Source organism: Malus sylvestris, chromosome 9, assembly GCF_916048215.2.
Source record: "Malus sylvestris chromosome 9, drMalSylv7.2, whole genome shotgun sequence".
NCBI classification, from domain to species: domain Eukaryota; kingdom Viridiplantae; phylum Streptophyta; class Magnoliopsida; order Rosales; family Rosaceae; genus Malus; species Malus sylvestris.
In genome coordinates this window covers 866838-878882 of record NC_062268.1, presented here as the reverse complement: position 1 = coordinate 878882, position 12045 = coordinate 866838, and the positions used below count along the sequence as shown (strand labels likewise).

The 12045-nt window shown below is 37.7% G+C and overlaps 2 protein-coding genes and 1 long non-coding RNA gene across 5 annotated transcripts in view; 2 read left to right on the top strand and 1 right to left on the bottom strand.

The window, feature by feature from the left end:
• The first annotated feature begins 859 nt into the window (after positions 1-859).
• On the top strand, positions 860-11856 carry LOC126634643 (UPF0481 protein At3g47200-like). 3 transcript variants are annotated; one of them, XM_050305179.1, is made up of 2 exons: positions 860-905; positions 1230-2815. In XM_050305179.1, exons 1-2 carry the CDS (start codon positions 893-895, stop codon positions 2510-2512), a joined length of 1296 nt encoding a protein of 431 aa, XP_050161136.1. In that variant the 5' UTR covers positions 860-892; the 3' UTR covers positions 2513-2815. The 3 variants fall into 3 exon arrangements, 2 of the variants coding, with proteins under 2 accessions (XP_050161136.1, XP_050161135.1); XM_050305178.1 differs by having other exon boundaries at positions 1009-2815; XR_007627409.1 differs by lacking the exon at positions 860-905 and adding an exon at positions 11641-11856 and having other exon boundaries at positions 995-2661.
• Positions 10172-12045, top strand: part of LOC126634641 (UPF0481 protein At3g47200-like) — a 44468-nt gene continuing 42594 nt past the window's right edge. Inside the window, exon 1 of the mRNA XM_050305177.1 lies at positions 10172-10515. Within this exon, the coding sequence (XP_050161134.1) occupies positions 10299-10515 (217 nt within the window). The 5' untranslated portion in view covers positions 10172-10298. The remainder of the gene's footprint in view (positions 10516-12045) is intronic.
• Positions 10995-12045, bottom strand: part of LOC126634647 (uncharacterized) — a 43207-nt gene continuing 42156 nt past the window's right edge. The window contains exon 3 of the long non-coding RNA XR_007627412.1: positions 10995-11144. This is a non-coding gene — a long non-coding RNA (uncharacterized LOC126634647). The remainder of the gene's footprint in view (positions 11145-12045) is intronic.

The window sequence follows — 12045 nt, the reverse complement described above, 5'->3', positions numbered from 1 at the left end:
CACTATCGTTTGTTGTAAAAAAAAAGCACGTTAATCAAGATTAAAGTAATAATCAATCATCAACCACCACGCCAATTGATTTGTAAATTGGCTTTGAAAATTTGGACTCTTTAGAATTACCCCATTTCTAAAGGTAACAGAGATTAGATTATTCAATGGTATTGATAGAGTAGATTATCCAATGATATGAAAATATAAGTGTTTTGAAGAGGGACAAAAAATTGGAAATAAATGGTTATTCATATTCCAATTTCGATGGATGTATATACTTAGAAAGTCTATTTTTAGTTGGCTTTTTAGTCAAAATGGTCCGTGAGATTGTCCTCACTCCTTACTTTGGCCTTTGAGATTTCAAATCGATAGAAGTGGTCCCTCAGATTGTCCACCGTCAATCATTTTGGTTCTTCTGTAAAAAAATCTCCATTAAACTGAAGAAAAAAAACCACCAATTCAAGTGGATAAGTTGATTTGATAAAAATACTTTCAATTTTAATGGAGAGTTTTCATTGAAGAACCAAAATGATTGACGGTAAACAATTTGATGGACCACTTCTATCGATTTTAAATCTCATGGACCAAAGTGAGGAGTTATGCATATCTTAAGAACCATTTCGGCTAAAAAAACCTTTCTAGTTTTGTGTTGTATTAGAAGGGGGTGCAAAAACATGGACAAATGTTAAGCAATCAACAATCACTTATACTCTACATGTATGTATGCTTAATTCATGGGATGTTATGGATGTCTTGAGATGCTAAAGATATGTATTAGGGTTATTTTTTATGGGCAAGAAATCTAATAATCTCACTCAGTCTCACCTATAAATGTAAAGCTTCTTCACTCTCATACACAATATTCTAGCACAAAACCTACCCCATATAGGAGTGCATATTAATGGCTTTTCAAGGTTAGTACTTTTAGTGTGCTATTATAGAAGACTTACAATTTGATCTGCTGAATCTTTATCTAATTAACGTCAACCTGCATGATTGCATTTGTTTGATTTTCAGGTACATGTTTCCCATCCAATTTTATTCCATCATTCTGCACTCATGTCAAATTGTGATATCAGGAATACAAGGCTACCTGCTTCTAAGCGAATGCGCTCAGTATTATCCTTTTTAAAAAATTCTTCAGAATTTGTTTCGTTGCAATTTGGTTCAGAATTTTTAAAAATATCTAGTCATGGAAAGTAAGAGAGAAATTAACGAAGTTGATGATAGTATTTCAGTGGTTGTAGACAATGATGGTATTGTAGATGAATTGAGAAACAGCATCGAACGAAGGCTTCTCAGTGATTCACCAATGCCAGCATTCCGCTCCATCTTCAAAGTTCCCGAGAAGATACGGAGCAAAAAAGAGCCAGCATACAAACCTGACATCGTCTCAATCGGACCCTATCACAGTGGCCCCCATGACGATTCTGGCAAAAAATTCCGACTCATGGAAAATGTGAAGCACTGGTACTTGCACCGCCTTCTCTCACGCGGTAACATAACTTTGGCAGGCTTGATCAAAGATGTCATGGATTTAGACAAGCGCGCTCGCGAATGTTACGCAGACCCATTCGATCCCAATATAAACTTCGTTGGCATGATGGTACTCGACGGATGCTTCCTAATCGAACTATTTCGAAATGGACCCGATCACAACGACATGAACGACCCTGTTTACAGTGTGTCCTGCACGCGGGATTATCTTTGCCATGACCTTATCCTGCTAGAAAATCAGCTTCCATGGTTTGTTCTCCAGCGGTTATACTATTTAACTTCCGTGAAGAATTTTACTAGCGAAGAAAATGCCTCCTCCTCCCTCATCCACCTTGTCCTCAGATTCTTCGAACGCATCATCCCGAACAAGAGTACTCCAAACCCGAAACGCCCTCACCAAATCCTGCACATACTCGATCTCGTAAGAGCCGTGATCGTTGCCCCATTTAAAGCCCCCAAAGAGCAGGAGAAGAAGAAGCAGACAATTCCAAACGTGACAACTCTGTCCAAAGCCGGCATTAAATTCCAAAAAGGTTCCAGAGATTGCATACTGAACATAAATTTCAAAAACGGGGTGTTCACTATTCCACCACTACCATTCGCCGAGACGACAGAACCACTCTTCAGGAACCTCATCGCCTTCGAGCAATGCCACTGCAAACGCACCCACAAGATAACGTCTTACGCCGTCCTGATGGAGAGTTTCATTGATTCGAGCAAGGACATCGACCTTCTTTGTGAAAGACATATACTGGGGAACTGGCTGAGCGCGCAAGACGCTGCACAGTTCTTCAACTTGCTGTACAATGACGCAACGGTCGACAAATTCTTCTACAGCGGACTCTGCGCTGATGTGAATGACTATTACAACTCTAAATGGAACAAGTGGATGGGAAACCTGTGGCGCGAGTATCTTGATACACCGTGGGCGATTATTTCTTTGATTGCGGCGTTTATTCTGCTGGTTCTCACAACGTTGCAGACAGTATACACAATGCATCAGTATTATCATCCTCCTAAGTAGTTATGTTAACTTGGATGTAAGTTAACAGAAATGTTCCGTGTGTTATTGTCTTGATTTTCTTTCGTTGCCAACGCTTAAGGCTTGGACATGTAATGGGTTTTTGTGTGAGTGTTAGAAACTTGTGAGAGCTACAAGTTTCGTCATTTGAAGTTTTTTTGGACAACCCTGTTGTGACGGCTTCATCACGTATCTTGTCCGACCACCAAATAATATGTTGTCACGTTGTTATATCTTGTATTGCTTGTTGAAGGTTTTGTTTGTTATGATTGTTATCATGATTAAAGTTAGACCTTATACCCTCTTTGACAGATTGTATTTTCCTTCTCTTTTTAATAAAACTACCTCGTTGTCACTTTCTATGATGGCAATGCTAGAATGGGATCGACTTTGTGACCGAGAATTATGTAATCGAAGTAGGGGAAGCTATATGACCTTCCAATCGGACCTTCTCGTTTTGGCTCTCTTTATCTTCCATCAATAACATGTGAGTAGTTAATAACATATCGATACGTTTGTTAGTATTAAATAATTAATAATGCATTGGTATCAATATGTTTGTAGATATTGAATAATCAGACTGACCACGAGCTTAGATACTTGTATGAAATATTTAGAGCACCACTGGATATAGAGAACAATTTTAGTCATCTGAACAGATCACCACCAAACCAAAGAGCTTGAATATAAATTCAAGGAAGAAGCTGCTTGCTACTTTCGTTTATTTTTTCTGGTGGTTGAGACGGTTTTGACCGTTGGCGACAGACAGTTGGCTCATCCAAAAAAATCTGTTGCTTCAAGAAAGTTTTAAATTAAAGGTTAATTCTCACAGCTTAAATATACACTTATACTCCCGGAATGCATACGAAGAAAACAAGACGAAAAAGATACAGATGAAGCGTAATCACGCAGTGAGCTTCTGGGAAGAATTGACAGCATTTATATGCTGAAGATGTAACGCAGCCAACAGCCCCTGCCAGGTTTCTCCGGGTGCGGCTTGGACCTGAAAATCGATGAGTTTGTTCTGTTTTCTGTAGTAATCTTCCAGCGACTTGGTCTGAGGTAAGAGAGAAACGGATTACTACCCATTTTTCAATGATTTTCTACTAACATTTTTCAATGGAAATAAACTACTACCATATAAAACGGAACAAAGTCGAAATCATCAAACAGATAGAAACCGAGGACAATGGCCATACCTGCTCTGCATCGGCAGGGGAAGACTTCAGTTCTTCCTTTGACTGCAGATTTAGTTTCGAACGGAGAATTTAAGGCCATCTCCAACCGAAGGGTCCAGAGGGCCAGAGGGTCGAAAATAACCCTAAAACCGTCTCCAACCGAAGGCTAGGCCAGAGGGCTCGGGAATCTGGGAGGGCCCCACGGGATCGGAGAGGGCTGGAGGGCTGGCTATTATTTTTTTTTAATGTTTCTCATTTCTGTCGGTTATAACCGACAGAAATAATATAATATATATTATTTCTGTCGGTTATAACCGACAGAAATAACAATTTGAATTTAAACTTCCAACGGCTAGCGCCACTAGCCGTTGTAAACCTTTTTTTTTTTTTATGAATTTAAACCTTTTTTTTTCTTTTTTTTTTCTATAACTTCCTATAACTTCTATTTTACAAAATTTGTTTCAATTTTTTTAATTCTATTTTTTTCCTATAACTTATATTTTACAAAATTTAGTTCATATTTTTTTCATATAACTTCTATTTTACAAAATTTGTTTCATATTTTTTTTAAAATTCCATTTTTTTCCTATAACTTCTATTTCACAAAATTTGTTTCATATTTTTTTTAAATTCTATTTTTTTCCTATAACTTCCTAAGCCATTATACAACATTAAATTAAATTAAGTAACATGAAACAACATTAAACAATATGAAACAACATTAAATAACATTAACCAACATAAAAATTATACAACACTAACCAACATGATTTTTAAATAAAATTAAGTTGTAGTTTTTAAATAATAAATTATGTTTGGCCCTATGGCCCTTTGGCCCTCGGTTGGAGACGGTTTTTTGTGACAGGGCTAAAACGAGCCCTCTGGCCCTCTGGTCCTCGGTTGGAGACGGAGGCAAATATGGCCATGTACTGTTCATTAAAATATTAATATCTTGGAGAATCTTGGAGGGCCAGAGGGCTAAACGAGCCCTCTGGCCAGCCATCGGTTGGAGATGGCCTAAGGCCATCTCCAACCGAAGGGTCCAGAGGGCCGAAAATAGCCCTAAAACCGTCTCCAACCGAGGGCTAGGCCAGAGGGCTCTGGAATCTGGGAGGGTCCCACAGGATCGGAGAGGGCTGGAGGGCTGGCTGGCTATTTTTTTTTAATATTTCTTATTGCTGTCGGTTAAAACCGACATCATTAAAGGGTTTTTTTTTTAATAGTTCTGCTATTAGTGTCGGTTATAACCGACACTAATAGTTTGAAATGTTTTTGAATCTAACGGCTAGCTGAGTCAGCTAGCCGTTGCAACTAGCCGTTGGTTTTTTTTTTTTTTTTTATTTATTTTAAACATTTTTTTCTTCTATAAATATGGTGAAGTTCTTTCAATTCTTCACTTCATTTGCAATATTTCCTTCTTCAATATTTTTCAATATTTCCTTCAATATATTTTCTAATATTTCCTTCATCTATAATATTTGTTTTAATTTTTCAATATTTCCTTCAATATATTTTCCAATATTTCCTTCATCTATAATATTTGTTTCAATTTTTCAATATTTCCTTCATCTATAATATTTCTTCACTTCATTTGCAATATTTCCTTCTTTTTTTTTCAAAAAAAATGGCCTCATCTGCAATGAAAGGTAGGGCTTGGACCCGAAAAGAAGATGAAGCTCTTTGCAAGGCTTATAGATAGATCTCAGAAGATAGTGTGAGGGGGATTTCTCAAACAAGTGAAGGTGTTTGGACTCGTGTGTCCAAAAAATACTTAGAGTTCTACGAAGGCACCACTCCACCGAATACCCGAAACCACGAAAGTTGTTCTTCAAGATGGAAGAAACATCTTCATCCAAGTTTGAATAAATGGCATCAAGCACTATTAGCAGCAGCACGTAGACATGAAAGCGGCACCAATTACTATGACGAAGTTAGTGTTTTTACAGTTTATTTTAAATGTTTAATTATATTACATTTAATTTCGTGAATTAATTTCCTAAAATTTTTTTAATTATATTTTCTAGGTACGCCAAGCGGAGGAATTGTATATGGAGGGCAGCTCAAAACCCTTTCAGTTTCACGGTTGTTGGGAAATTTGTAAAGGGTGGGTGTTATTTGAAGATCCACCTCAACATAGAGTGGATCCTTTGGAAGCTGCATCCCCATCTGTAGATATGAATGAAGATGGATCTCCTACCATTCAACAAACAAGGGTAGAAAATCCGACTCCGTCCGAAATTTCTTTACCTAGGGCTATGGGACGAAACAAGGCCCGAAGGTTGAGGAAAAAGGGCAAGGCAAATGCTGATTACGCCGCTCAACATGAAGTGGCGGCCTTATTTCGTCCCATAGCCCTAGGTAAAGAACTTTCGAACGGAGTCGGATTTTCTACCCTTGTTTGTTGAATGGTAGGAGATCCATCTTCATTCATATCTACAGATGGGGATGCAACTTCCAAAGGATCCACTCTATGTTGAGGTGGATCTTCAAATAACACCCACCCTTTACAAATTTCCCAACAACCGTGAAACTGAAAGGGTTTTGAGCTGCCCTCCATATACAATTCCTCCGCTTGGCATACCTAGAAAATATAATTAAAAAAATTTTAGGAAATTAATTCACGAAATTAAATGTAATATAATGACATATAATTACAAAAATTAAATGTAATATAATTAAACATTTAAAATAAACTGTAAAAACACTAACTTCTTCATAGTAATTGGCGTCGCTTTCATGTCTACTTGCTGCTGCTAATAGTGCTTGATGCCATTTATTCAAACTTGGATGAAGATGTTTCTTCCATCTTGAAGAACAACTTTCGTGGTTTCGGGTATTCGGTGGAATGGTGCATTCGTAGAACTCTAAGTATTTTTTGGACACACGAGTCCAAACACCTTCACTTGTTTGAGAAATCCCCCACACACTATCTTCTGAGATCCATCTATAAGCCTTGCAAAGAGCTTCATCTTCTTTTCGGATCCAAGCCCTACCTTTCATTGCAGATGAGGCCATTTTTTTTGAAAAAAAATGAAGGAAATATTGCAAATGAAGTGAAGAAATATTATAGATGAAGGAAATATTGAAAAATTGAAACAAATATTATAGATGAAGGAAATATTGGAAAATATATTGAAAGAAATATTGAAGGAAATATTGAGAAATATATTGAAGGAAATATTGAAAAATATTGAAGAAGGAAATATTGCGAATGAAGTGAAGAATTGAATGAACTTCACCATATTTATAGAACAAAAGAAATGTTTAAAATAAAATTAAAAAGAAAAAAAAAAAACCCAACGGCTAGCTGACTCAGCTAGCCGTTATAACCGACACTAATAGTAAAACTATTAAAAAAAAAGAATCTCTTTAATGTTGTCAGTTATAACCGACAGAAATAGGAAAATATTAAAAAAAAGTAGCCAGCCCCTCCAGCCCTCTTCGATCCCGTGGGGCCCTCCCAGATTCAAGAGCCCATCTGCCCTAGTCCTCGGTTGGAGACGATTTTAGGGCTATTTTCGGCCCTCTGACCCTCTGGACCCTTCAATTAAAGATGGCCTAACCTCCTTGTAGAGAGAAGAGCGAGGGCTGAGCTCCTGGCGGATAAGGGATCCCATAGAAATGTTCGGAACTTCCAGCAGCTTCGAGAGCCTCTCGGCGTACAAGTGCTTCTTCGCGCCTCTGTCTCCGATCGGCACCCACTGCACACCTCTTCCCGGGACCTACCCGTCCCAGTCCAGCATCCTATTCCGACTCGTCTTCCTCCGTTCCTCCTCTTCGTTCTGACCGTCGTAGTAATAGTCGTCGTCGTACTGCAGCTGAGCCGCCGCCGATCCGTAGGCTCGGCGCTCCAATTCCCGAGACCGCAACGCGTTATCTGGGACGCAACTGCTTGGAGGCGGCTCAGTACGGCCATGGTGGCGGCCGGCGGTGGCTAACTCACTTTTTCTGGGGTTTTAGTGTGGGGGGGGAGAGTGCGGGGTTTTGTTAATGTCTAAATCAATGGATGCCAGGCTGCCAGCAACTCTATTTACTCTTTGATTTCAGTGTGGGGGCGGATCACGTGTGTCATGTGCAACGGTTATCCTGCAACAATCAACGTTTCAGAATCTTACGAGTTGATTGCGCTGTTGAGGGTTGTAGGAAATGCATCCCAGAGCAGGGGAGACACGTGTCAAAAGTATGTGACCAAGGACTCCACAGATGGTGGAGGGTCATTGTCTGGGTGCCACGTGGGTGATAGGCTCTGGTTAATGTTTTCCTTGGGGACGTGGATCCTCCCTCCGGATCCAATTGTCCTAATCCTAGGATCAATGAATCCGGACTATTGAAATTTGATCAAACGGTTAAAGTTATTATAATTTTTAGAGTAGGCACCTATTTGTAACCGTTAGATCAAATTTCAATGGTTCAGATTCATTGATCCCTAGAATTAGGACAATTGGATCCAGAGAGGATCCATGTCCTTCCATTGGAATAAAACTGCTTTGTGTTGGCCACAAGTCTCTTCCTACTCTCAGATTCATGGGGCATTTTGATTTACCAATAAAGTTAGGAGCCTGTCAGCGAATTAAATTTCAGGAAATCGGAAGATAATCATTTTTCAAAATTCAGTGGTCGAAATTGACCAAATTATTACTACGTCATCGGCATTTAATCGATATAATCGTAGTACTTAATTAATATTTTGTTAATATTTAATTTTTATCTGTTAACAATTAAAATTTGAGTTCTTAAGATTTTAGTGAATTTATTTGGATCACATTATATCACAAGATAGAGACTTTGTATGATGTTATTTTTTCAAGTACTATAATATTGATTGTGTTTAGTCATATAGTCCATGCCACGGCTAGTTTCATTCTAAATTTTTCATAATTTTCATGGATCTATTCAATTGTAAGTTTAGCTTCCCAGTAGACGTACATTTGCTAGAATTTCTCCTACACTAAGCTCCATATATTACATTAAGCAAAAACAGGCCTAGTTTTGCCAACAATCTAACAAATGGTTGTCTTCGATCCTGACTCAACCGTTCTTCAATAAAAACAAATACATATGTCATAATTTAAGTGAAATAGTAAATACAAAATAACGGCTCTGAAATTTCTCTCAAGTTTGCTAGTACCTTGTCTGGTGTCATATTCCAACCAATCTTGTTGGGTCATCTCTAATGAAGAGGGTTTAAGGTTCAAAAGCCAAAAAGTGGCATGATTTGTCCAAAAATTCATATCCAACAGAAGGTTGGGCTATAATTCTAAAGAGCCCACCAGGCATTATTTGGTCAAATGGGCATTAGGCTGGCCAATGTAGCCCATTTGAAAACATCCAAATGTAATTTAATTAAATTAACTAATAAATTTAAAGGGAGACTTTGGATGTGGTCCCTAATTATGAATAATCTTTGACTGAAACTTTTTTGGTTTTCAATTTTTGATCCAAGTCCCTAAAATTAATTGATAATTTATTTCTATGTACGTTACTATATTTTTTAAATTAAAAATTAAAATTTATAGTTGTTTATGGTAATGAGATTTTAAATAAAAAACATAATTTGTGGGATTAAAAATATTAAAATATAAATATACTATTGTGTGTGTGTGTGTGTGTAAACATGGGTACATTCATAAAAAATAACCAAAAAATTATTGTATCAAAACATGGGTACATTCTTCAAAATGGGTACATTTAGCAAAAATAAAAATGGGTACATTTAGCAAAAATAAAAATGGGTACAAATAAATAAAAAAATATGGGTACAATACAAATAAAACTTTAAAAAATATGGGCACAAAAAGAAATTAATATATGGGTACAAATTAAAATTGAAAGGAAAATTGGTACAAATTAAAAAAGGGTTGCAAATTAAAAATGGGTACAAACTAAAAATAAAAATATATGATAAAAAATTTAGCCATAAATATAAATATACTAATTGTAACATTTTTAATATTAAATGAATATATTTAGAAATAAAAAATATTTTATTATTGAAATAATTAATGATATTATTAATACAAAGGACCTTGATCAAAAATTGAAAAGTAATAAGGTTTTAATCAATAGAGTAGTAAAAATAAGGATGAAAACCTAATTACTCCAAATTTAAAATATAAACTTAAAACTAATAAATTATTGAGTTGGCTATTCTTAGCCTCTTTTGGTTGGAGATGGTAATGAGTATGGGCTGGGCTGTATATTTGGCTCTCTCAGTTGCAGATGGCCTTAAGGACATGAATTTTTACTCAAAATATGAGAGATATATTTGATTTCAAAACTCCACCCTTCTTCTGTATGATGCAGAGAGAAGATTGAAACAAGCTCCACCCTTTTAGTGTGGTTGAATTTTTTTACTTTAAAGTTAAATTACATTCTTAAAAAGTGAGATTTTTCTTTGCTTCTGCAACGAAAAAGAACACATGTACGTGCTGCCTTCTTTTTGTAATGTTATTGCTACACTTTTCCTTTGCGTAAGACGAAATATGACCACCAGAATGAACATGTATCATCATACGCTTGAAGAGCGGTATTAGTTTTCATGAAATCCGTTCTTATAGACAACAAAGGTATTGTGGAAGAATTGACAAACACCATCGAAGCAAAGCTTCTCAATGATTCGCCATTGCCAGCATCTTGCTGCATCTTCAGAGTTCCCAACAAGATTCGGCGAAAAAAAAGTACAAGCATACGAACCTGACATCGTCTCAATCGGACCCTTACACAGTGGCCGCCGTGGCGATCAATTCCAACTCATGGAAAATGTGAAGCGCTGGTACTTACAGTGCCTTCTCTCACACGCAAACATAACTTTGGCAAGCTTGATCAAAGGTGTGGTGGATTTTGACAAGCGCCCTCGCAATTGTTACGCAGAGCCATTTGATCATCTCAACGAGAAAGACTTTGTTGAGATGATGGTACTCGACGGATGCTTCCTGATCGAACTATTTCGAAAAAGATTTTCAGTCGATCAACGAGACGAGAACGACCCCGTCTTCAATGTGTCCTGCATGCTGGAATATCTTTACCATGACGTTCTCCTGCTAGAAAATCAGCTACCATGGTTTGTTCTCGAGCGGTTATACAATTTAACCGCCGTGAAGAATACTACTTGCGAAGGAGATGCCCCTTCCCTCACCGACCTTGTCCTCAACTTCTGCAGACAATCCGTCACGGACGATCGTATTTACAACTCCAGTACGAATCTCCCTTCCGAAATCCTGCACGTACTCGATCTCATAAGAAGCGTGATCGTTGCCCTGTTTGAAGAATTAGGCTCCCAAAAAAAGGAAGAGGATGAGCAGAGGGTTCCAAACGTGACAACACTGTCTGAAGCCGGCATCAAATTCCGAAAAAGTTCCAAAACCCCGGTTTGCATAATGCACATGAAGTTCGAAAACGGGGTGTTCACTATTCCACCACTTGCAATCGACGAGCGGACAGGGCCGCTCTTCAGGAACCTCATCGCCTTGGAGCAATGCTACCACGGCCACCTCCACAAGATAACGTCTTATGCGAGAGGGGAATACTGGTGAACTGGTTGAGCTCGGAAGACGCCGCACAGTTCTTCAACGACCTGTACAATGATGCGACGGTCAGCGAATTCTACTACGGGAGACTCTGCTATGATGTGAATCAGTATTACAACACTGACTGGAACAAGTGGATGGAAAAGCTGAGGCGCGAGCATTTAGGTACGCCGTGGGCGATTATTTCTTTCGTTGCGGCGTTTATTCTGCTGGTTCTCACAATGTTGCAGACAGTATATACAATTCATCAGTATTATCATCCATCCTCCTGAGCAGTTATATTAAGTTGGATGTAAGTAAACAGAAATGTTCGGTTTGTTATTGTCTTGATTTTATTTCGTTGCCAACGCTTAAGGCTTGGACATATAATGGGTTTTTGTGTGAGTGTTGCAAAACTTGTGAGAGCTACAATTTTCGTCATTTGAAGGTTTTTTGGACAACCCTGTACATAGAATTTACGTGTGATGCCTTGATCATGTGTCTTGTTCGACCACTAAATAAGATGTTGTCACGTTGTTATATCTTGTATTAGTTGTTGAAGGTTTTGTTTGCTATGGTTGTTATCATGGTTAAGGTTAGGTTTTATGTCCCCTTTAACAAGTTGTATTTTCCTTCTCTTTTTAATAAAAATACCTCGTTGTCATTTTCCATGATGCATGGTAATGCATGCTGGAGTGAGATTGATTTTGTAATTTTATTGAAAAAAACAAATGTTGTCACATTGTCATTTACCTTCTACCTAAACTTTTATAGACAAATCGAGAACTATGTAATCGAAGTAGGGCAGGCTATATGACCTTCCTAATCGGACCTTCTCATTTTGGCTCTGTTT

What these genes read in the sequence shown, in the direction of transcription:
- LOC126634643 (XM_050305178.1), top strand. Translation starts at nt 1,184, where the DNA reads ATGGAAAGTAAGAGAGAAATTAACGAAGTTGATGATAGTATTTCAGTG.